The sequence below is a fragment of the Thamnophis elegans genome, chromosome 4 (genome assembly GCF_009769535.1).
Source record: "Thamnophis elegans isolate rThaEle1 chromosome 4, rThaEle1.pri, whole genome shotgun sequence".
Lineage (NCBI taxonomy): Eukaryota > Metazoa > Chordata > Lepidosauria > Squamata > Colubridae > Thamnophis > Thamnophis elegans.
This window is the reverse complement of record NC_045544.1, coordinates 83,714,660-83,737,750: the sequence shown is the minus strand read 5'-3', so window position 1 is coordinate 83,737,750 and position 23,091 is coordinate 83,714,660. Positions and strand designations below refer to the sequence as shown.

The 23,091-nt window shown below is 41.0% G+C and overlaps 1 protein-coding gene across 1 annotated transcript; it reads right to left on the bottom strand.

Moving 5' to 3' along the window:
• Positions 1-29: 29 nt before the first annotated feature.
• Positions 30-17,645, bottom strand: LBH (LBH regulator of WNT signaling pathway). Its single transcript, XM_032215991.1, is given in 5 exon segments — positions 30-1,632; positions 1,635-1,727; positions 1,730-1,769; positions 13,477-13,576; positions 17,361-17,645. Coding segments are annotated over 5 exon segments (309 nt in total). The 5' UTR covers positions 17,387-17,645; the 3' UTR covers positions 30-1,582.
• Positions 17,646-23,091: the final 5,446 nt, after the last annotated feature.

The window sequence follows — 23,091 nt, the reverse complement described above, 5'->3', positions numbered from 1 at the left end:
CGTGTGTGTATGCGTGTGTCTTTTATATATAGCACATACATAAGAGTTCCAACGAAGTAGGAAAGGAATGGAAAAGATCATGGGAAACGAAGGATTTTTGACTATCTTGTTAAGGCTATAATGTTTATACATTACGAAGTTTTAGTTTCTGCAAAATTAATATGGAATCATTGGCTTTTAGTATCTGAAAGTCGTACTTGAAATTTCAACTTTGCAGAACTTCCTGCCAAGAAGCAAGATACTCTTTTTCTTTTTAATGAGGCTGCCAATTTAACTTATCCAACTATTTGTTTGCCTTCTCGGAGGAGAGATATGGGGCATGAGGAAAGAGATTATAATGGGGAATTTAGAACCTGTGAACAAGATAAGTCAATAAAAAAAAATCCTTGGTTCAAAAAAAGTGTTATCTTCTTCACAATACTGAGATACTGTAATACCTTTTGTTTTTGAAGATAAGCCCTGCTTTCACCCTCCTGCTTTTAAAGGGGATACCAATTATCTTAAGGTCTTCCTAGTTAACAGCCTTGGTTGGCCCTGTACTATTATCATGAGCTCTTGATCCAGCATTAACACATGACTAAATTCATAAATCAGTCCTGATGAAAAAGCCGTATTTCACAGCAGCATTGCTGACGGAGAAAGTTAAACAGCAGCTTCAGTAGCAGGAAAGAAAATATACTTTTTGTTTTCCATGTCAAAATCTCCTGAAGTTTTTTCTGAAGAAGCATTTCTTCCACAATCCCACCTCCCAAACAAAACAAAATGTGACTGTTTACAGCCTAAACAAGATAACTGCAGAACAAGTAGTAAAGGCCATTTCTACAGTCAACAGCACAATGGCCATACAAAGCTATTCACTGCGATGTTAAAATGCATGCCTAAAGAGGTGCCAAGAAAAGAAAAGACATTAAAAAATATAGTTTATGTGCAACAGGTGAGCAAGCCAATGCTGGAGCCTGCAGCCTAACAAAGATGGTGTGACTTTAAGAGGACACTAGCTACAGAAGGCCAACCTAGTCATTGACCCATGGCTCCACTCTGGAGTTCTGCAGGAAGACTGCCTAATGGGTCATAGGAGCATTTCATTGGCTTGTCTTCCAGCCTCTAAACACATGCACACATAAAACCAGAAAAAACACTATGAGAAGGCAAGGTTTTGAGAGATGAACACTATTCTCATGCATTTGTAGCCAGAGGCAGTCCCTTACAGAACTCAGCTGCATTTATACTTGCAGCTATTTCTTCTAATACCACACACTTCAGAAGAGCATGTTTCCTGCTGGCCTATTCCTCCACCAAAGCGCCCTCTAATTTCCTGGCTGCCCCAGGCAACCACCACAGAATTCAACAATGATCTTGAGAAGGGCAATCATTTTGGCTTCCTTTGCCTGCCCAAACTTTCTTAGTTTTAGCTGGAGATTGTCACGTCAAGCGCTTCAGTTCTCAATAGAGAATATGAAAAAAACTAAGATCTTGCAGGTGCAAAATTGAATGTCTTTTGTAGAAAAGACACTTCAGAAAGCTGTTCTCCTCCCTCAAGATGACCTAACATCTTGAGTAGAACAGAAGATCTTCGGTGTTTTTATTGTTCCTTGCTCTCTTTCTTTGCTTCATCACAGTTCTGTTCCTCTTCTCCTGAACCAGGAACTCCTCAGGTGGCCATCTTAATTCTCCACTCTCCACATCTCCTTCTGTTGGCTCCACCACAATGGAAGGGAGGCGGTCCTCAGCTTACAATAACGATCAAAATCTGAAGGGTCAGGGAAAATCTGAAATGAGAGATTTACAGTAATCAATATCTCCAATCTAATGTATTTTCATTACATTTTCATTTATTCACAGCTATCCAAGTATCCTCCTATAAACTTCAAAAATGAAAATGTTTTAATCTTACGTCCATATTATTATATAACTGATAATACCTTATTGTAAGATTTAGAGCATAATAGGTAGCTGAGATTCTAAGGCAATTTTTTGTTGCTTTCCTTAAGTGATTATTTTAAAGCCCTCCAGATGTTATTGATCTACAACTCCAAGCAGCAGGCATGAACACTGGTAAGGAATGCTAGCAACAATGTCTAGGGAGCCAGAGGTTCCCATTAGTTTATCTTTGCTTACTAGTTGGCTGGCAGGTAAAAGAACTTTGGCACTAATGACACTTACCCACTTTGGCACTCATAGCAGTCAAAAGATCACCACATCCCAAGGGAATGCAGTTTTCACAGCTTGATTTAAAGTCAACACATTTTTGACTGAAAACAAACATACCTTTCATGCAATTTGGACAAGATCTATCTTCAATGGGCAAATTACAAGCTGTCAATGACATTCTTCACATTCAGGCTTTTTAGATGACACATTCTATATAGGCTGGCCTTGAAGAACATTGGAAGCTGCAACTGCCATGATGCAAGAACACATCATGACAAGCATTTCATGAAATGTTCAAGTAACACCACAGTTCCACTTGCTTACAGGGTGAGTTTTAGGTGGAATCTAAGGTTCTGATGATCACTTATGAATCCCTACATGATAGTATAGGTTATTTATGAGTTGTTTGCCTTTGCTCATTTGGCTAGACCCAATAGGATGGGTAAGTTCTCTTCTATGGAGCACTGCCATCTAGCAGGATACAGGAGATACGCCTTTTCAATCATAGGCACCTGCCCCCATGGAAAAGACATTCCTCTCAAAGTCTAGACAAGCTTGACCCTGTCAGTCTTTCTTAAGGTGCCAAAGGCTTTGCTTTTCCTAAGGTCTGGTGGGTTATTAGTCTGCTATTTGATTGGCAAAATAGAAGGGATTTTTTTGGACCTCATGAACATTGCACTTGAATATTATATTTTTTTAAAAAAATGTTTACTCAACTGCTGTATTTGTGAGATATTGACCATACAAATGGTTAAACAAGGAACTCTTTGTGCATTTTGTACACAAAGGACATTCAGAAAACTGATCTTCAAGTTACTCTAATGTCTATAAATAAGTATCAAATGTGATTATACTGCACAAATCCAAAATGCAACAGATGTCCTGCCCATCAACTTCCTGAAACCACTATATATAGTTCAGTACAGGTCACCGACAATGTATGAATTATGGTAATGTTTGACTAACTGGACATCATCAGGCAACTCACTATGTTATGACTCAAATTCTCTCTTGGAAGGATTGTTCATCTCTATGCCTGATACTCCACTGGATTCTTGCCAACATCAGATCATACACAAGTATACTTTCAGCCATTACATTAAGTAACCTACCATTTTACTCTGGCCAGGTTAGTACTGCCAGATGTTACTGTTGACAAACCAGCATCTTGACAATTCCACTGGCCCACTGTTGGAGCTCTTTGCAGATACTCAACAGATACCATTTCCTTAGTAAGCTTTTGCTGACCCTGGTGTTCCCAGATGTTTTAGACACTAGCTCTCAAACCAGCACATGCATTTGACCTAGAGATATCTAAGAGCTGCATTCTAAGAAATCTGAGTATTATATAAATATCCAACTACTCTGCTACCTAGATATTTTTCAAAACTTCAGATAACACTAATATCTATTAAAGCTCATATGGAAATAATGGCAATATTATTGTCTGATCTATTCCATCCTAGGCATTTTATAAACTATGCTGGAGTTTCCATCTCACCATTAAAACACACCAGATGACCAAATAGCCCTGCATGGATTCTACAACTTGTGTATAAAGCATCAAGTTTGTATCCCCATTCAAGAGGGGGAAAATGTTGGCATTTATTAAAAGTTGCTTTCCTCAGCAGAGCATTTCCAAATTGTTCAGCACTACAATTCCCATTATCCTCAACTAACACTATCAGGTGCATTTGGGGGAAGAGATAAACTGCAGCCAAGCCCAAAGTTCATAATTTGGATAAGACAATATGCATCCTCAGTAAGGGAACAACACACCTCCTATATCTACACAGCAGCACAGGACAGAATAGCATTAATCCTTTGTTATGGTAAGAACATTAGGTCAAAGTGGAATAGCTGTTTGGAAAATGCTGACCTACCCCATTTTAAAGTAAGGAATAAATGATTTCTTTAAATAAACAGCCCCCAAATATATATGTTTTGTGTGTGATTTAAATAGCCTGAAGAATCTTATCTGTAACAGCTGCAGAGATAGAGGAGGTCAGGATTTTTCCACTAAGTCATGCTTTTTAAAAATAATCAAGGAAGCATAAAAATGAGATGTTGCAATTGCACTCAAGGATTAAGGATGGCCCAATGGAAAATAAATGAAGTCACATTTCCCAGCACATGATAGAGAAACAAGGATAAGCTGTCAATAGAAGCAAAGAAACAAGAGCCTTTGCATAATGACATTTTAATCCATGAAGATATTCTACTGAATATTGCTTGCACTCGTCTCTTTATAAGAGGAGGAGAGAGACTTAAAAACTATCTCTGTAGTTTTCAGAGCTCAGCATTGGAGTCAACATTGTCTTCCTCTCTGAATGTTAGCTGTACAGCTAGTCCTCAAATTATCCTCAAGTTAAGCCCAAAATATATGCTAAACCTTTGTTAAGCGAGTTTGCCCCATTTTACGACTTTTCTTGGCACAGTTATGATGTGAATTGTTGCATTTGTTAAGCTAGTAATATGGTTGGTAAATGATTTCCTCATTTGCTTGTGAGAAGATTGCAAAAGCTGATTACATGACCCCAGAACCCTGCAATTGTCATAAATATGAACCAGTTCCCAAGCATCTGAATTTTGGTCATATGACCCATGGGGATGCTGCATTGGTCGTAAGTGTGAAAAAGTCACTTTTTCAATGCTGTTGTAACTTTGAAGGGTTACTAAATAAACTGTTGTAAGTCGAGGATTATCTGTACTTGAACCTAGCCTCTCCTTGAATTCAATTCCTGAGGACTACTTGCAAACCCTATAGTTTTCTTGCAACTTGATTTATCGCAGCTTTCATCCAGGATATACTTTTTCAATTTCTCAGTTAAGTCTACAACTCATAAGAACTCATGTTGGTTTCCTATCCAAGTCGAACCAGATTCAATCCTGGTTAATGCTGGAGATCAGCTGTGAGGTACTAGTAATCTGCTGTAGACAATTATTCTCTGCCGTCCACAAACATATTGAGTCTACAGTATCTATCAAGATTAATTCCAAAGTGCAGATTTTATAGCTGAAATATAGACACCTATCCTTCCACTTCAACCCATCACTTTTTTTGTTGTAGCTTGCTCGTTGCTAGAATCCTGCACACTCTTTAGAGCCATTCTGGTCAGCCAAAAGCAAAGCAAGTTATAGATTTTGTACCTTTTCCTCAAAAGCCGCTTGTTATTGTCTACCACATTCCTTTTGTTCATTTTTTGGAGAAGATTTATTGCAAATTCTCTTTCTACTCTGCATTTTATGTAATTTTTCACTAACCTTCATCTATGGCAGCAATAACATTTTTTTTATACAACTAAACATTTAAACAAACTCTTTCTCAGGCCACAGAGACATAAGAAGCAGACTGGTAGATTGTGAATGTGCTCTGTGGCTGCCATAGGAAGAAACCAAAGGTCAGAAAAATCACTTAACTGTTCAAATACAGTAACCAGTAACCGTTATTTTTATTGTTATTTAATTGGAATATTCACAGGTAATAAGAATACTTATTTGCTAGGCCCCTCAAAGAGGAGAAAAAAAAAGAAAATTCAAAACTTGAAGATAAACATCTTTTCCTGTGCCAAGTGACACCACACCCCCTTCCTCTAGAATTGACTGAACCTAGCCCCAGAATGGAAAAAAATGCTTAACCAAGCCTTGCTAGTAAGGTAACCAATAATACGGAGAAAAGGTTTTAAGCACCTAGCTAGACTACTGACTGTGTTAGAGGTTTTAGAGGTTTTATTCAACTTGTATGCCGCCCTATTCCCGAGGGACTCAGGGCGGCTAACAAAACCGAAGGGGAACAATACAAAAGGAAAGAAAACAAACACAACAATACAGAAGCAATTTAAAAGGTCACAACAACACCAAGTTTGAGTGTGGATGGAACTCAGCAGCCCCAGGCCTGCTGGAACAGCCAGGTCTTAACGGCTTTACGGAAAGCCTGAAGGGTGGTGAGGGTACGAATCTCCACAGGGAGATCGTTCCAGAGGGCCGGAGCAGCCACAGAGAAGGCCCTCTTCCGGGTAGTTGCCAGCTGGCATTGGCCGGCAGATGGAATTCGGAGGAGGCCTAGTCTGTGGGATCTAATGGGTCTTTGGGAGGTAATTGGCAGGAGGCGGTCTCTCAAGTACCCAGGTCCAATACCATGTAGGGTTTTATAAGTGACAACTAGCACCTTGAAGCATATCCGGAGACCAATAGGCAGCCAGTGCAGCTCGCAGAGGATAGGTGTAACGTGGGTGTAGCGAGGCGCACCCACGATCGCTCGCGCGGCTGCATTCTGGATAAGCTGAAGTCTCCGAACACTCTTCAAGGCTGCCCCATGTAGAGTGTTCTAGTCCATACAGTCTACAAGACCTTCACTGAGATTAGCAGTAGTAGGCAGGGGCATATTTATTCAGTGCTATCTTGATTGCATTGTCTGGTTGCAACCCCAGGCATATGAATCCTGATTAAGTCAACCTACCAGAACACATTAAGACTACCTTTTGCCACCCCATTAGGATGACAAAAGCAGCAGCCACAGGTCATCCAATTGGTCCATTTTGCGTTTGATGAACACCAGCGATATTAACAGTTCAGAGGTTTGGGTGTGGTGGATCTCAGGAAGATTTGTCTTTAACAGTGCGAAAAACAACACCCACAAAGAGAGCCCAAAACAAAACAAATGTGCTGTGCAGTCCAAGTCATGTACACCAGAATTGCTTCTCCTTCTACAACTGATAAAGAGATCTCACTACAAGGGATCACCCCGACTTCATTTGCAAAGAGAAACTTATTCTGGGGTACTACTTTGGCAGGCTTCCAATTCACTGCTGCTTCACACAACAGGCTTGAGTGGTTTTCGGATCAGCTTTGAATGCCTGCTGTCATAAGGATCAATGCACTTTGTTACCACTTCTTCATAGCAATTTAAATTTATATAAAGAATACTTGCCTCTGAATGTTGTTTATTCAACCCAGTTACCACAATAAGAGGCAGATTCTATTCTGAGGTTTTTTTTAAAAAAAATTCTTTTAACAGAATTTCAACACATTATTTTGACAGCAGAGTAGGGATATTTTAGTCCTAAATCAACTTCAATTTCAAATACTATGATTAGTGCTAGAGTCATTTGCCATTAACGATCAACTTGGAAAAAGAATGTAGTCATTTTCTGGTAGAAAGAAAATAGGAGAACGTAATGGATGTGATCCCAAATTCAGGCTAAAAACTAGCAAACCCTTTGCTTCAATAACATTTAAAAAAGAATAAAATTCCCTGAACAAGAATGTTGGGATATTCACTCACCATTAAATTAGATATTTTCTTTTGCCATTTTGCCACTTTCAGCTGTATGTTTATCTTAATAAGATATAGAGGGAGAAGAGTTCCCATACATTAAAAATGTATTAAAGGTAAAGGCTCCTTGCACAGTCGTTCGTCCCGACTCTAGGGGGTGTTGCTCATTTCTGTTTTAAAGCCGAAGAGCCAGAGTTGTCTTAATATTTTTAAGGGTAAAAAAAAGAAAGCATTGTCTGAAGCCTCTCCGGGGTCATGTGGCCAGCATGACTAAACACCAAAGGTTCACAGAACAGTCTTACCTTCCCACCAAAAGTGGTTCCCCTTTTTTTCTACTTTCATTTTTGTGCTTTCGAACTGCTAGGTGGGCAGAAGCTGGGACAAGTAACGGGAGCTCACTCCGTTATGCGGCACTAGGGATTCGAACCGCCGACCTCTCGGTTGACAAGCTCAGCATTTTAGCCACCGTGTCCCTAACAACATTATTACACAGTCCCAAAGTCTATGTATATTCTGGATGCATTTCCTGCTTCCATTTGCTATTTATTTAGCAAAAGAGGCCTTCTCTGACCTGGCACTTTCCTGTTGTTGGACTAAAGCCTCCAGCATCCAACCAGCATTGGCAATTCTATCTGAGGATGCTGGAAGCAGTAATCCAGGATGTCTGCAGTTTGCCAGGCTAGGGAAATCTCAGCTAAAGGATTGCTAATTTTATCAGTTAACATTGGTCACCTTCAATAATAACTGGACTTTATTACTTAAGGTGGTGTTGAAAAGGCCTTTCAAAAGAAATAATGTCTGTTAGAAAAGAAAGCTGGCCTAGATGTTATGTGGAGTGCACTGGAGTGGGGTAGATTGTGAATTTTAAAGATGCAAAATCACTACTGCTTGTGTACAAAATGGTACCACTCAGATAAGCTAAAGCTTGGATGGGGGTTCAAATTTAACAAACAAAATAACTAGAAAAAAAACCTAAAGGTTTTAAAGACAAACAACCTTATGCATTCCAGATGCTTTGGGCTACAATTTCTCATTCTATGAAATTCATGTCAATCAAAATCCCAAACCAAACTGAGTTATAGGGAGTCTTCAATTATAACCACAATTCAGCCCAAAATTTCTGTTGTTTAGTGAGATGTTTGCTAAGTGGGTTTTGCCTGATTTTGCCACCTTTCTTGCCACAGTTTTAAATGAATCACTGAATAATCTGGTTGTTAAGTGAATTTGGCATCCCTGTTGACTTTCGTTGTCAGGTGGTCACACACAAGGTGATCATGTGACCCCAGGAACACTGCAGGCGATTATAAATATGAACCAGCTGCCCAAGCGTCGAATTTGATCACATAATCATGGAGACGCTGCAAAGGTTGCACCTGTGAAAAATGGTCACAAGTCCCTTTTTTCAGTGCCATTGTAATTTTGAACGGTTGCTAAACAAAACGTTTTAAATGAGGGCTAACTGTACCCTATTGTCTATTTGTCTCTTTCTCCTTAAAGAGAGAAAAAGAGAGCAGAGTTCCTCACATCCTCTCTCTCTGTCTCCACGTATGTCATTAAATGAATTTATGAATTTTATTTATAATTAGTTATCACTAGTTAATAATTAATAACTATTAGTTAATAGTTATCAAAACCTTTTTCATTGGAAAAACATTGCAAAACTTCAAATCAAAGAAGCTTGTAAAGAACTAAGCCAAAATCAAGCAATAGAAAAGTTTGGAGGGCAACAGAGGACAACTTCAAATCCACTTCAGCCGGATCGCATCTTTTCTATCTTTATCCCATTCCAGGTTATCTAAATGTGATCTAGTAGATTCAAGTGCCATCTACTTGGTAGTTTCCAGAGTGGGCTTCTAAAAAAAAATACTGTTGGCAGGGGTCCCCAACTTCTAGGCCACAGTGCACTGTTGGGCTGTGGCCTGTTTAGAACTCGGCTGTATGAGTGGCAGGCCAGTGTACATGTGTGCATGCAACAGCTTGACTTGCACTAGTGACCCAGTTCCCATGTCGGGCCTCCAAGCCATAAAGGTTGGGAACCACTGGTGTATATACCATTTGGTAATTTCCATAACATGCCTCCATCCAAAAAATAAAAATAAAAATGGGATGAGGGCATAAGGGGCAAAATGGCTAGATTTGCAGATTCTTAAAGCAGCCATTTCACCTTTTAAAACTTCCAAGAACTCTTGCCCAGATTGGTCCTGGCTCCACCCACTTTTAGGATATAGCCCCCAGGTATGGCTTGCAAAGCAGAGCATTGTTTCTTCCTAGAGTTCCTATCCAGGTCTTGAAGACAGATGCCATTCTGCAGCTTTGCTTATTCATAAATGTATTACTTAGCAGCTGATTGAGAACTCAGAACAGGAGGGAAATAACTCTCAAGATCACATTTGAGTTGTTACACTTCTCAATTTGATTGGAACGGGCAGCTGTTACTTTGGTTGAATGCTGACATTTGAAAGTGCACAATGCAATAGAGACATTTTTTGGTAGGAGTAATACATTAGGATGAGAAGATTTTTTTTTCTGCCCATCCCAGAAACAAAATGAGGCTGGAGAATTATTTACGTAGATTGGAAATCACCAAACAATACTACAGTATAGTAACCTTCTAAAAAAGTGCAGTTCTCTTCAGCTTCCTCTTTCAGATTTACAAGGAGGAAAAAATGCTCCTCTAACCTCTGAACCAGGTGGATGTATGTATGTGTGTGTGCATGCGTGCGTGCACACAGATTAGTATCTACCCCCTAGTGTATCTCTAGATGTTTTCCGAGAGATAAGGAACCTACAAGTCCCAATTTTATAGCTGCAGAAACCATGAAGATCTAAACTGGTCTGTAGATTTGTGTTCAGGTTCACCAAGAAATCCTAGAGCCACTATTTGTCATTTTCAAGGCACATAATGTATGCCTAGAGTCATAATGGTATCGCCAGCCTTACAAATTTATATTATAATTTTTTTAAAAAAATCTGGATCTTCAGGTTTCTTTTCAGTGGTTAGCAAACTTTTCGATTTAACTTAAAAGTTTTTAAATGTAATTTCCCCCTATTATTTAATCAGATAAGAGTTAAAATGCAGGCAATATTCAATTTAGAACAGGGGTCCCCAACCCCAGTTTGTGGACAGGCACCAGTCTGCGGCATTCCAGCAACTGGGCTGCAGAAACAAAAAAAAAAGTCCCATCTGCGGGATACAGGCAGCATGCAAAACCACACCCACTCTGGCCTGCAAAAACCTCCATGGAACCGATGCTTGGTGCCCAAAAGGTTGGGCGCCTCTGATTTAGAACATAGAAAAAACAATGTGTAGACAGTATTTCTCTAAAGAATACTAGCATCCAATGATTTTGTCTTGCAAATATATAGGCAGCCAATGAATCCATACTGTAGGAGTTTAGATAATCATTTAGACATTGTAGCACCCTTCAATGATCTGAACGAAGAGTACAGGCCAGTGGTGGGATACAACCGGTACAACCCCGGTACAGGGGTACCAGTGCCTGCTGGGAGCACCAGGTACCATTCTGGTACAGTGTTCCGGAGGGCCTGCCCGCCCCGCCCACTCCCTTACCGCTATTTGAGCCGGCTGGGGCTTTTGCACACACACACACACGGAGCATACAACGCCTGCGTGATGGTCCGCCGAGCAGCTGGCACATCACGGCGGTAAGTAGCATGCGTGCTGTGCATGTTCACATGGTGGACACTGGGCCCCATTGCAGTGTACTGGTTGCAACGGGATCCAGAACCCACCACTGGTACAGGCATAGCACATGAGGATGAGGTCAAAACCAAAGTTCTAGTTATTCTAAATGGCGATTTTTGCTAATACAACAAATGAGTTTCAGGGGTTCACTGAATTCTAGCTTCTGGTTTGATGAGTTATTGAAGTTAATGGCCACAAACCAAGTTCAAACTACATAAATTCTAGTATATTTATAAGATAAGAGCCTATGTCATCTAGCATAACCTTAGAATTGTTTTTGTTCTGTGAGATAGAGATTAAGAAAACATTCTTCAAAAACACTTTAAAATCTGAATTGCTGGCAGTTTGAATGATTTATGAGCCAAAATATAGTCATAAAATCATCCCAAGTCCAAACACTGCCAAGTCTTTGTGGGCAGAAATAAGCAAAAAGCAATGTGCTTAAGGCCATTGATTTAACAGTGCTTCTGCTTCACTCAGTAGAAGTTGTATTGGTAGTCTAAACATATTGAACTCAATCCAGCTGGCCAAAGTTGTCTGAAATTCAAAGTTTACTTATTCTAATTCAGGCCAGTCTCAAAATAGTTAAGACCCTTGAGCCTTACACTGGAAATTCATGTGGCTTTTTTCAGTTCTGATGCAATGTTTTCTAACTGTATTTTTCCACTGGGATTCATTCCAAAATCAAGCTAAAAAAACATTGTTAAAATTAGTCTGAAGTAACAAAGATTCCTTGCACTACCATTCATCTAAAGGAAATTTTATTTTCTGAGATAATTGAATGTGAAAGATAAGTCGGAAGTGACCTACACACCTTCCATTCAAAAGACAGAGCAGAGTTAAGAGCCGCTGAGGGGGGAAATCCTAATGGGATTAGAAAATGCTTCAGCAAAACCTGCTATTGCTTTACAAAATCAAATTGCCACTTTATACAGTACAACCCACACATAGTCCTCAGGGTATGACCACAATTGAGCCCACTTAATATTTGTTAAATGAGTTTGCCTCATTTTATGACTTTTCTTGCCAACGTTTTAAGTGAATCTTTGCATTTGTTAATAATGTGGCTGTTAAGTGATTCTGGATTTCCTACTGATTTTGCTCGTCAGATGGTTGCAAAAGCTGATCACATGACCCTAGGAAACTGCAGCCATCATAAATACGAACCAGTTGCCAAGCAATTGAATTTTAATCATGTGGCCATTGGGATGCTGCAATGGTTGTAAGTGTGAAAAAATCTTTTCTGCGCCATTTAATTTTGAACAGTCACTAAATGAACTGTTGTAAGTCAAGGACTAACTGTATTTATTCAGAAATATGTTGAAAAAACTCCAGTAGTATTCAATCAGATCAAAGCCCTATACAGCTCGTTATTCTGTCTCTATAGTGATCAGACAGATCACCATTGGTTATCCACAAATTGGAGCTGAATGGAACATTTACTCATGCCTGTAATTTATACCATTTATATGCTTTTCACTTTCATTTCAGGCTTGCAAAGACTAATAAGGCAACATCCAAAGTAACCAATCATTACATCCAACCAAGAATTTGTTAAGAACAACTAAAAGTCATCAAAACCAGGGTAGAAAGAAATGCTGTAAGGCTATACATTAGCAATAGCAATAATACTTCATAGTGCTTTATAGCCCTCTCTAAGCAGTTTACAGAGTCATCGCATTGCCCAAAATAATCTAGGTCCTCATTTTATCAACTTTGGAAGGATGAAAGCCTGCAATACCACATTCTAACCACTGCTCTTAAACTAAAGTATGCTACTAAAGGAAGGGAGGCTTAATCAATGTCAAATTTATTCCAAGTTCTAGGAGGCAATATAAAAAATAGCACAATTAGATGTTCTTGCTAAACGTATCTAGATCCAACAGAACACACAACAGATCCAACAGGATATCTAGTCCATAATGGAAACTGCAATACTGCCACATACATCCAGATTAAGCCCAATACCCATAGTCTGAATGAACCTAAATAGCCAGTATTGAGACATAGCTATAACGTTTAGTACCATTTATATCTTATAAGAAGCAGATCTTGTCCTTTGTGAATTTATCTGCTAGACTCTTCAATAAAACTTTTTCTTCAAATGGTTAAGTTTACATTTACTTGTAAATAAGTCCATCCAAGATCCCTCCAAACCCAAAACACTCTGTCCTTTCTAACTGCTCTTGCCAAGGAAGCATTACAAATAGCTTTGAAAATTTTAAAATATTAAGAACTAATTCATCAGCCTTCTAAAAAGATTACTATATAATCCCAATTGAATCTATTAGCAACTTGCAGTTAGTTAGCTGCATTAAGGTTTTTTGCATGGCAGTGAATTTACCTGATAGGATAGGCCATCTTTGCGGGGGCTTAAACCAATCTCATCCATAGTTGGAGCGCTCATCACCTCAGTCATGTCAGCTGATCTCAAATAATCAGGGCTGAAAACAAAGGCAGAGAGACAACTTCAGCAATTACCCTTTTATTCAGTTGCAATTAATAGTAGATAAGCAAATAAGACCTGGGATTCCATATTGATAAGGAATTCTAGTACAGATTAAGAAACTTAACCATTTCAATGCATATAACCAGTTTTATTTCTGAGTCACTTTGAACTGCGAGGCGGACAGCAAATTATTTTATTTTATTTAAAAAATAGTTATTTTGGAAAGAAACTACTTCAACCTATTTTGGAATAGATTGAAAAACACTGTCCTACAGATTCTGTGAAGGCTTCAGAGTTAAGAATTTTAAGCCACCTAAGTCACCCAAAGGTTTCAGATTGATTCATTCTATAGCCCAGGTTTCAATTTCAGCCTTATACTCATTGTTTCCATTAGAACTTATTTTGAAAGCAAAAGTACATTTTACATGCATTCAAGCAACTTCTGTATTTTAGCATGTGCTAATTCCACCTCAATTTCCCAGCACTACATTTCTTTAAAGTTTCCTGCACTCACTTAAGTTTCAATATAAATAAAAACAATGCATGTGGTAGCATAAAGCTGTCATAAAGGAATAATATTGCAATAGTATTGCATTGGCTGTTCTATACTGAAAGGCATCTTTTAGAATAGTTACTCCAGATAATAACACACAAGAATGTCAATATAAAGAATGTGAACCCATCAATCACCAGTGGCTATACCATAATGGGTAGGTGGTTATATTGCACCAGTCAGTCACGAGACTGGTCTTTATTCCTTGCTTGCTCTTACAGCACCTGCTGCTTTTCTAAATTAATACTTTAAGTGCAAATACTGAATGTCCAGCATCAGCTTTGCTTAGCTTAAAAACAATAAGCCAGATCATCCCAAAGAATCACTTGCACAAGTAACAATGGTATCATTACAGCATATTATATATAATACTAGGATGCATATTGTACTTTTAAGTTATCACAAGAGATTTCTGCTGCTGGGAGGAGCTTACACTTTTATATTTTGATTAGACAGACTAAAAAAGTAAGAAAACATTATTGGAGACACCTAAAGTTGTCTGAAAGATGGACAGCTATATAAATATTTTAAAGAAAAACAACAATGTATGCTCCTATGCATTTTAGCTATATATTCAAGGGAAGCAACACTTAGTTTTATATTCCAGATTAAATAGACTGAAAACACTGTTGATTTTTTCTTCCCCACTTTGTCCCTTGGTCTTACCTATATTAGAAAACAAGACTTGCATCTTGTCCTCAGAATACATACATACACATCTTACTTCACCCCTCTCCTCCCTAATGGGGTGCCACAACTCTGCACAGCAAATTCAGAGAAAAGTATCATCATCCCTTAAACTCTAGAGTTGGTGAAGAGGCAACAAGTTGGTCAGAATTATTTAGGAAAATGATTTAGAGCTATCAGTAACACTTGGGGGGGAGGGTTGTTAAACCTTTGAGTGACTTTGTTTGCAAGAAAATGGGGATATAACATTGTGATAGGGATTTGAGGTCAGCCAAATAGCTAGACTTTAAGACAATCAGAATAGAAAACAAAAAAAAAATGTTGCAACTAAATAGAACATTGGTTTCTTGAGGGTTTTTTTTAAAAAACAAGGTATATAATTGTTCATTAGCCAGGGAGCCATCCAAGCCGCAGTGTCCGGCAACAGAATTATATGTAAAGCAACAAGAAAATTCATCAAATAAGATAAAATACATCAGTTGCCAAAGATCTCAGCTTTTCATCTCACAGGCTTTACTGAGGAAACTTCACTTTCCTTACACTGTTTCTGCACTAGCTCTCTCGGAAGAGATGCATATTTTGCGTCATACTTTCCACTTGTACTCAGACTACTGGATTCTGGTAAAACTGCTAAGAATTTACTGTCTGTTTGCTAAAAGGTATTTATTCTTCTAATGGCATTTGTCAAGAGAAGCAACACACAGAGACAATGGGAATACATGCACACCAGGGCTTAATATCTGAGAGGGAGAGCTATTTCCCCCTCGTGCTCTCTGCCAAAAGGCAAAAATACTTTAAGCATCCTTACTTACATCAAGCCAGCCTTTCTTGAAAACATTCCAGGGAGGAGGTTATACAACTTTGCCGCAGCTCACTCCTCATCTTAACAACAAAGAAATCGGGCTGCACTCCAGTTCTAAAGTGCAAGCCTAACCCCATTGGGTGCACCTGCTATAAAATGCACATTTGGGGGCAGATATGGAGCCCCCGTTTTTGTGAAAGTCCAAATTTTCAAATTCGGGGGTAAATCCGAAGGAACCAGGAGTTTCTGAACTTCTATCCAGAACCCCTTGCTCTCCACTATGTTCGCCCACATTCAGGATGATGGCTTGGGGCTTCTGCGTTAATTGAAGCACCCAGAAGGCAAATGACCAAATCAATTTTTCTCTCCCCATGCCCCCCCCCCATCAAAGTTATTACTTCCCAACCGGAAGAATAATTCTAGTGGCTTAGGCAGCAGGCTAGTAAGAAGATTGTGCATTCAGCCGCCACCTTATCCATGAAAGCCAGCTGGTTGACTGGACTGGTCACTCTTCCTCACTCCAACCAACCTCACAGGGTTGTTGTGAGAAATATAGTAGTGTTGGATAGGTTTGCTGCCTTGAGTCGTTTGTAAAAATAATAAAGGCAGAATGCAAATAAGTAAAAAGCAGCAACTGTGGGAGCACCCGTTCCAGAGTAACGTCTGCAGCCTCCTGCCTTTGTTGACCGTCTTGAAAGAAGCAGCTGTTTAGCAGCAAACTTCCTACTGCGATTACGGTAGGATTCTTACCGTAATCGCGTCCCACCTCGCGGGGGGAGACGGGAGAGAAGCCCCGATAAAGAAACGGGGGAAAATATTTGGGACTTTTCATTGCTATTTGCAGAATTCTTCTAACAGACCAGTTCTTTTGTTCGGATTAATAACCCTGACCCCCCTCCCTCCCCGCTGATGGGATAGTGCTCCATATATATATATAGGGAGCTAAACAGTTGCAATAAGGAACACCGGGGGGGGGGGGAAACAGCTGCTGTGCCGGTTATTTATTTATTTTCCTACAGAAACTAAGCCAGAAGTAGCTGTTTTGTTCTCTCCATGGAGCTCCAGCTGGAAGAAATCAACACTTGCGGACAAAAAAAGTCCCCCCTCCCCGGGACATCATCGCAAGCAGGCAGCCTCGATCCAGACACCACCACCGCCCCACCGCCTTTCGCGAAAGGAGAGCTGCCGCCTTCGCCCCGCAGCCCACTCCTCCACCACCCTTCTCGCAGGAAGCCCAGATCCGCTTGAACCGGTTCTCCCTGGCGCGGGGAAGCGGAGGACAAGCGACGGATAAAAGAAGCGCTTGGGAAGCAATCTCTCCCCTCTCCCTCCCCCACCCGAAGCAATAGGACGTGCCGAGACTGCTAAGGAGGTCCCGGGAACGCCACCCGCCGTTTCCGGGTAGACTTCGGGCTCCCGAGCGCGCTCAGCGGGAGCCGCTTGCGGGTGACCCGGGACAAGGACCGCAGGCGCCGTCCTGCCCCCGTTTTGCGCCGGACTGGAGGGGCGCGCCCACGGGCTTGTGTTCGTGGCGCCCCTCCCCTCCCCCGTCCTTCCTTTGTTTCTCCCTCCCGCGCCTTCAACAACGCGCGCCCCCCTCCCAACATTCCTTGAAGTTCTCGGTCCAGGCGGTCTCTCGCAAAGGTGGCGTAAAAACCTCTCCCGATTTCGCACCTCTTAAAAACACCCACCGAGCCCCGCACCTCGCCAGCCACACCGCAGCGCCACGTTACTCACCAACGAATGGAGAAAAATACAGACATGTATGTAGTCCTAACAAAGAGGTCGAGCCAACCTCCTTTTGTAGCTCAGCACAGGAGTAGTGAGGAGGAGGGGGACGGGGACGAACTAGAACTAAACCAACACAAACAGAAAGAGAGCGAGCGGGCTAAGGTTCCCCGTGAGAAACTCTGGCTAGGAGATCTCTCAGAAGATTAAAAACTGATATTGTTTTTTCGGGTTGAAGCTGCTCGGTGAAGCGTCTTTCTCCCACCCAACCGCAGCTACAGGTTTGCTCGCATTAAACTGGCCAGCACAAAGAGTTTGAGAGCTATTTTTATAGACAAGGGGGGCGTATCTAGGCTCACAAAAGCCCGCCCCCTCCCTCCGATGATGTCACAAAACTCATGAATGGTTTCGTGCCTTTGGCCTGTAAAGCAGAGCCGCGCCGCGGAAGAAAAGAGGCGGGACTGCGGGGCGTTTCTATTGGACGGCGGACCTCTGGCATCATCTTCGGCACGAGCCCGGCTTGCCGCTGGTGCGCCGTGTTACCTAACGCTGATCTCAGTCGAGCCAAGTTTGGCCATAAACCCTCCTCCGGTTTCTCCCTCTCTTCGCCCCCCCAACATATTTTTTTTTTGAATGCGTGGCTACGGGCTCAAAGGGGAAAAAAACGTATTTAAAGTATAATTCTTTTGGGAAGGGCGAGAGGTGCCTTTGGTGACCCCCGAGTCTCCTGCAGAAGCAGAATACGGTCCTTGAGGAAAATCGCCGGCAGACGCCTTCAGCCACGGTGTTTCATTCATAATAATGGATTTTACAAGCGCTCGCCGTAACCTGCTTTCGTACACTCGAAAAAGGCGGGCCTTTCGCCTCCGTCAGAAAAACCCGTTTATTCCTCTCACCAGCTGCGTTTAAGCATCCATTAAAAAAAGAAAAATACGCAAATGCATGCGCGAGTGCGCACAGACCGGAAGGATTGAAGCAGTCGTTAACTCGCTGCCTTGAGGAAGCCGATGCTCCCCCACCCCCTATTTTATTTTATTTTGGTCTGGATCTGCGGGTTATGGGTCAAGCTGGTTTCCTATTTTTAGTTCCCTAAACCGGGAGAGGAAAACGTCTAAATAATCCTTGGGAAAGTGGGCGGAGTTTGCAGCGTTGCAGGGCCATCAATTGCTAAGCCGGCTGATTCTGTGTTTGGCTTCCGTCTCTCCAAAATAGGAATTATTTTTAGCGCTTGGGAGAAAGGAACAGGGTGTGTTTTAAATGTGTGCTTCGGTGCTACCGAATTGTTTTCCCACGAGAAGGGACAAAAGGAACGAGAGAGGCTTGTTTTTTATTTCTTTCTCAGAGGTGAGGTGGGCAGCTCTGTATATATCACCAACGGGGAGCAGTTCTCAAGAGGTCTTTTCTACCCTCCAGAAATTGAATTTGTGGGACCGTCTGCATGTCTGCTAATCTCATCTGCCTTTTTTTTATCCATTCATACAGGCTTTGTATCCATGGATGTACTATTCTTAATTTCACCAGATGAGGGAGTTCACAGATCGCGTTGAGGGCGCCACCTTCTTCTGCTGCATGCACTTCAGTTCCTAGAATTCTCAGCAATGGGGGTTAGGGAATTTGGAGAGCTGAAGCACATACATCTGAAAGGTCACCTATGTTAGGGAAACTACAGTGGATGCCTTTAAACAATAATGTTAACCACAATGTGTGATTGAACTATAATTGCTGTTGCACCAATGCTAACTCAGTTTTTACAGCTGTTCCTTTACCAGAATCTGCATTTAAATAACTGACATTGAAGTGCTCAAGAGATTAGCCATTTCACCTTGTCATCCTGGAGCTAAACTGATCAGATCTTGCTGCACCCTTGTGTTGGAAGACATCTCAATGATATGTAGTAGAATGGGCAGTGAAATGTCTTGGAAATGGGAAACACTTCTGTACGACTGCCAAGAATACGTCTATGAAGACTCTAGGAGTCAGATTTGAATAAATCTTTTAGCTTAAAAGGGATGCAGTGGCTCAGTGGCTGAGACTCTAGCTTGTCGATTAGAAAGGTCGGCAGTTTGGCGGTTCAAATCCCTAGCCCCACATAACGAAGTGAGCTCCTGCTATTTCTCCCAGCTTCTGCCAATCTAGCAGTTTGAAAACATGTAAAAATGAAGGTGGAAAAATAGGAACCACCTTTGGTGGGAAGGTAACAGTGTTCCGTGCGCCTTCGACGTTTATTCATGTTGGCCACATGACCACAGAGACGTCTTTGGACAGCGCTGTCTCTTCGGCTTTGAAACGGAGATGAGCAACATCCTCTAGAGAGGGAAAGCTATACCTTTACTTTAGCTTTAAGGTCAAAAGCCACAGTGCTTTATTTTGTAGTGCACCAGTCATGAAACAGCCACATAGCATTTTCTTGGGTCTCGACATCAGCCTTCCTTTAGCAAGAATGATCACCAGATTCATTTAGTTTTTAGAAATTGCAATTCTTACAGGAAAAGTGCACAATTCTCTCCAGCCTTGAGTGGCATATTAGAATTGCCAGCCCCCCCCCCCCCAAAAAAAAAAAAAGATAGCGTGGGTAAAGAAAGAGAATAAGCTTGGGTTGATACAGCCTGATACTAAATATTAAATGTAATATAATTGTCATGCATTTAATCAACAATTTCAAATGTAATCAAAACATTTTTTTTAGAAATCTTTGCTGCACTTGTGTAGTTTTTGCCTCTCTGACTATAAATACAGGTAGTCCTCAACTTACAACCAAGGTTTAGTGACCATTCAAAGTTACATCACTGAAAAAAAGGACTTGTGACTGGTTTTCACAGCATTCCTAAAGTCATGTGGTCAACATTTCTGTACTTGGCAACTGGCCTTTATTTTTTTATTTATTACCTTTGTTTGCTGCCCGTCTTGATTAGAGGCATGTTTTTATGACAGTTACAGTGTCCCAGGATCATTTATAACCTTCACAGCTGGCTTCCAACAAGCAAAGTCAATAGGGAAAACCAGTTTCCCTTAACAAGCGTATAATTCACTTATCAGCTATGGCAAACGGTCATAAAACAGGGTACAACTCGCTTAACTGTCTTGCTTAGCAATGGAAATTTGGAAACTGGATGCTTTCCTCACTATAGCAAAGAATACCATCTCTTTTGAGGCATGAGCTAATAAATATTGGATAAGAAGGAAGGGTGAGGGGCTGTCAGTTAATTATGGATTAAGCAATGCAAGAAATGAACATTGTTGCAAACCTTGAATAAACCACTTTTTCTGTGCCTAGTATGAAGGTAGATTCAGAATTAAATACAATGTTGGGACAGTTAATCCAGTAACGTAGAATGGTGCCTCAATCCAAACTATCAAAGTGTCAAAATAACTGTTTTACCGTGGATTTTTATCTATACTTTATAAAAAGGTGCTTTTCATTTGGCTTGTAGCTGTGTATGAAAAGGTGCATTTACATTCACAGAGTCCATAAAACACCAAAGCTGGAGCCAAAGAAAATACTGCTTCCAGAGTTTATTACTTGGCACATACAATTTTCTATCTGGTATACCTTTGTTTACAATGCATTTCTCTATTTGTTCACCTGTACAACCATGAACATTTAGCCTCTTCCCTGAAGAATTTGCTATCAAACATTTTATGGCCGTGATGGCGAATCTATGGCACGCGGAGCCATTTATCCAGGCATGTGAGGCGTTGCCCTGCATGCTGGCCAGCTGACTTCGCCCTTCTTTTGAGGCCATTTTTTTGCTCTCCGGAGGCTTCAGGAGCTTCCCTGAAGGCTCCGGAGCGTGAAAAACCAGCCCTATGGGCAAAACAGAAGTTCAGAAACGTACTTCCAGTTTGCTTGTAGGGCCAGTTTTAGTCCTCCGGAGCCTTCAGGGAAGCTGAAGCCTCCGGAGGGCAAAAAATGGCCTCAAAAGAAGAGCCTTCAGGCTCCAGAGGGCAAAAAATGACCCTATGAGCAAACTGGAAGTACATTCCTGAACTTCCAGTTTGTCCATAGGGCTGGTTTTTCGCGCTCCAGAGGCTTCAGGGAAGCTCCCGAAGCCTCCAGAGGGCCTCTAGGGGGGATGTTTTCACCCTCCTCAGACTCTTATAAACCCTCTGAAGCCTAGGGAGGGTGAAAAAAAGCACACCAAAAATGGGGGGGGGAGTGCTGGCCGTGCACGCATGCGCACTGGGGTTGTGCATGCATGCGAATTGGGGTCGTACGCATGGCATTATGGGTGTGGCACTCCCACGCATGACCCCCCTGGGCTCCACTCACTTTTGGCACACGAGTCACAAAAGGTTCGCCATCACTGTCCTATGAGCTGATCAGAGTTGCTTCTTTATTGTTGCTTGCCTATTTACAAGAATCTCACCAGACTGAAGGTACTCTTTGACCTACAACAGTTCTCTCAGTGACGGTTCAATGTTACAACAGCACTAAAAAAGTGTCTTATGACCATTTTTCACACTTATGATTCTTGCACCAGCCCCTTGGTCATGTGATTTACATTTGCTTGGCAACTGGTTCATATTTATGACAGTTGCAGTGTCCTGGGGTCACATGACCCCCTTTTGCGACCTTCTGACAACAAAGTCAATGGGGAAGCCAGATTCACTTAACAACCATGTTACTAATTTAACAACTTGCAGTGATTCACTTAACAACTGTGTTAAGAAAAGTTGTAAAATGGGGCAAAACTCATTTAACAAATTTCTTACTTAGCGACATAAATTTTGGGCTCAATTGTGGTTGTAAGTTGAGGACTACCTGTATATTCTCTTGGAAACAGTCTGATAAAGGCACTAGGAATTTGGGGGTGGGGGTTGCCTCCATTGCTTCCTTTTCTGCAAGATATTGCTAGTCTTTTGATTCCTCCACCTTCAGTTATAGATTCCACTGGAAATTATGTTGTTTCCTCATTTTAAAAATGAATCTTGTAGAATTAAGCAGTTATTTTCCATACCTTGCTTCAAACAAAACAAGCAAGCAGCAAATGTTTGGCTATCATTTCTGGGTTCTTTTTGAAAATCTAGCAGTTTACTCATTATGCAGATTATGAATGTAAATATATGCCTGAAAATCACAATCTTACATTTTAAATAATAAAAAGTGAAGAATTGTAGCAGACATCTGTCCAATTGTATCATCTATGCAGCATATCTCTGTTTTATTTTTAAAAGGACATCATGACAAAGTTGAATGCTTTCATCCATATCTTCTTTTTATGCAGAACTTCCATTTCTGGCCGAGCATCCTGAATGCAGGTGGGTTTGTTAGGAAGGCCTGTGTGTAGAAAAGGAGGCAGATGCTCCAATAAATCTTCTCATACCTGGCCTTCCAACTCTAAATACTCAGTTAAACTAATGAAAAATCCTGGATCACCCATATCACTAAGCTGGAATATGGTGTAATATTATGGCTTCTTTATTGCCATTGATTTCTGCATCACACTAGATCAATCTTTTCAAGCAATAAAGGGATGACTAGAGCCTACTTCTCAGATACATTTTTTTTCCAATTGGGTAACTGAAATTTCCTTGCTATGTGGAGTGGGAAAAAACCCACTACGATTTATGTTTAATTAAAAATCATGAGTTATCATTTTTGGCATATACGTATCTTCGCAGAGGGTCTCCAGAATGGTGATTTATTTCCTCCTTTAACAGTCTCTGGGACAAACAGATGCAAACCAATCTATCATGAGCAGAGATCACTTTGTGCTTAAGGAATAATGAGAAAAGGGAA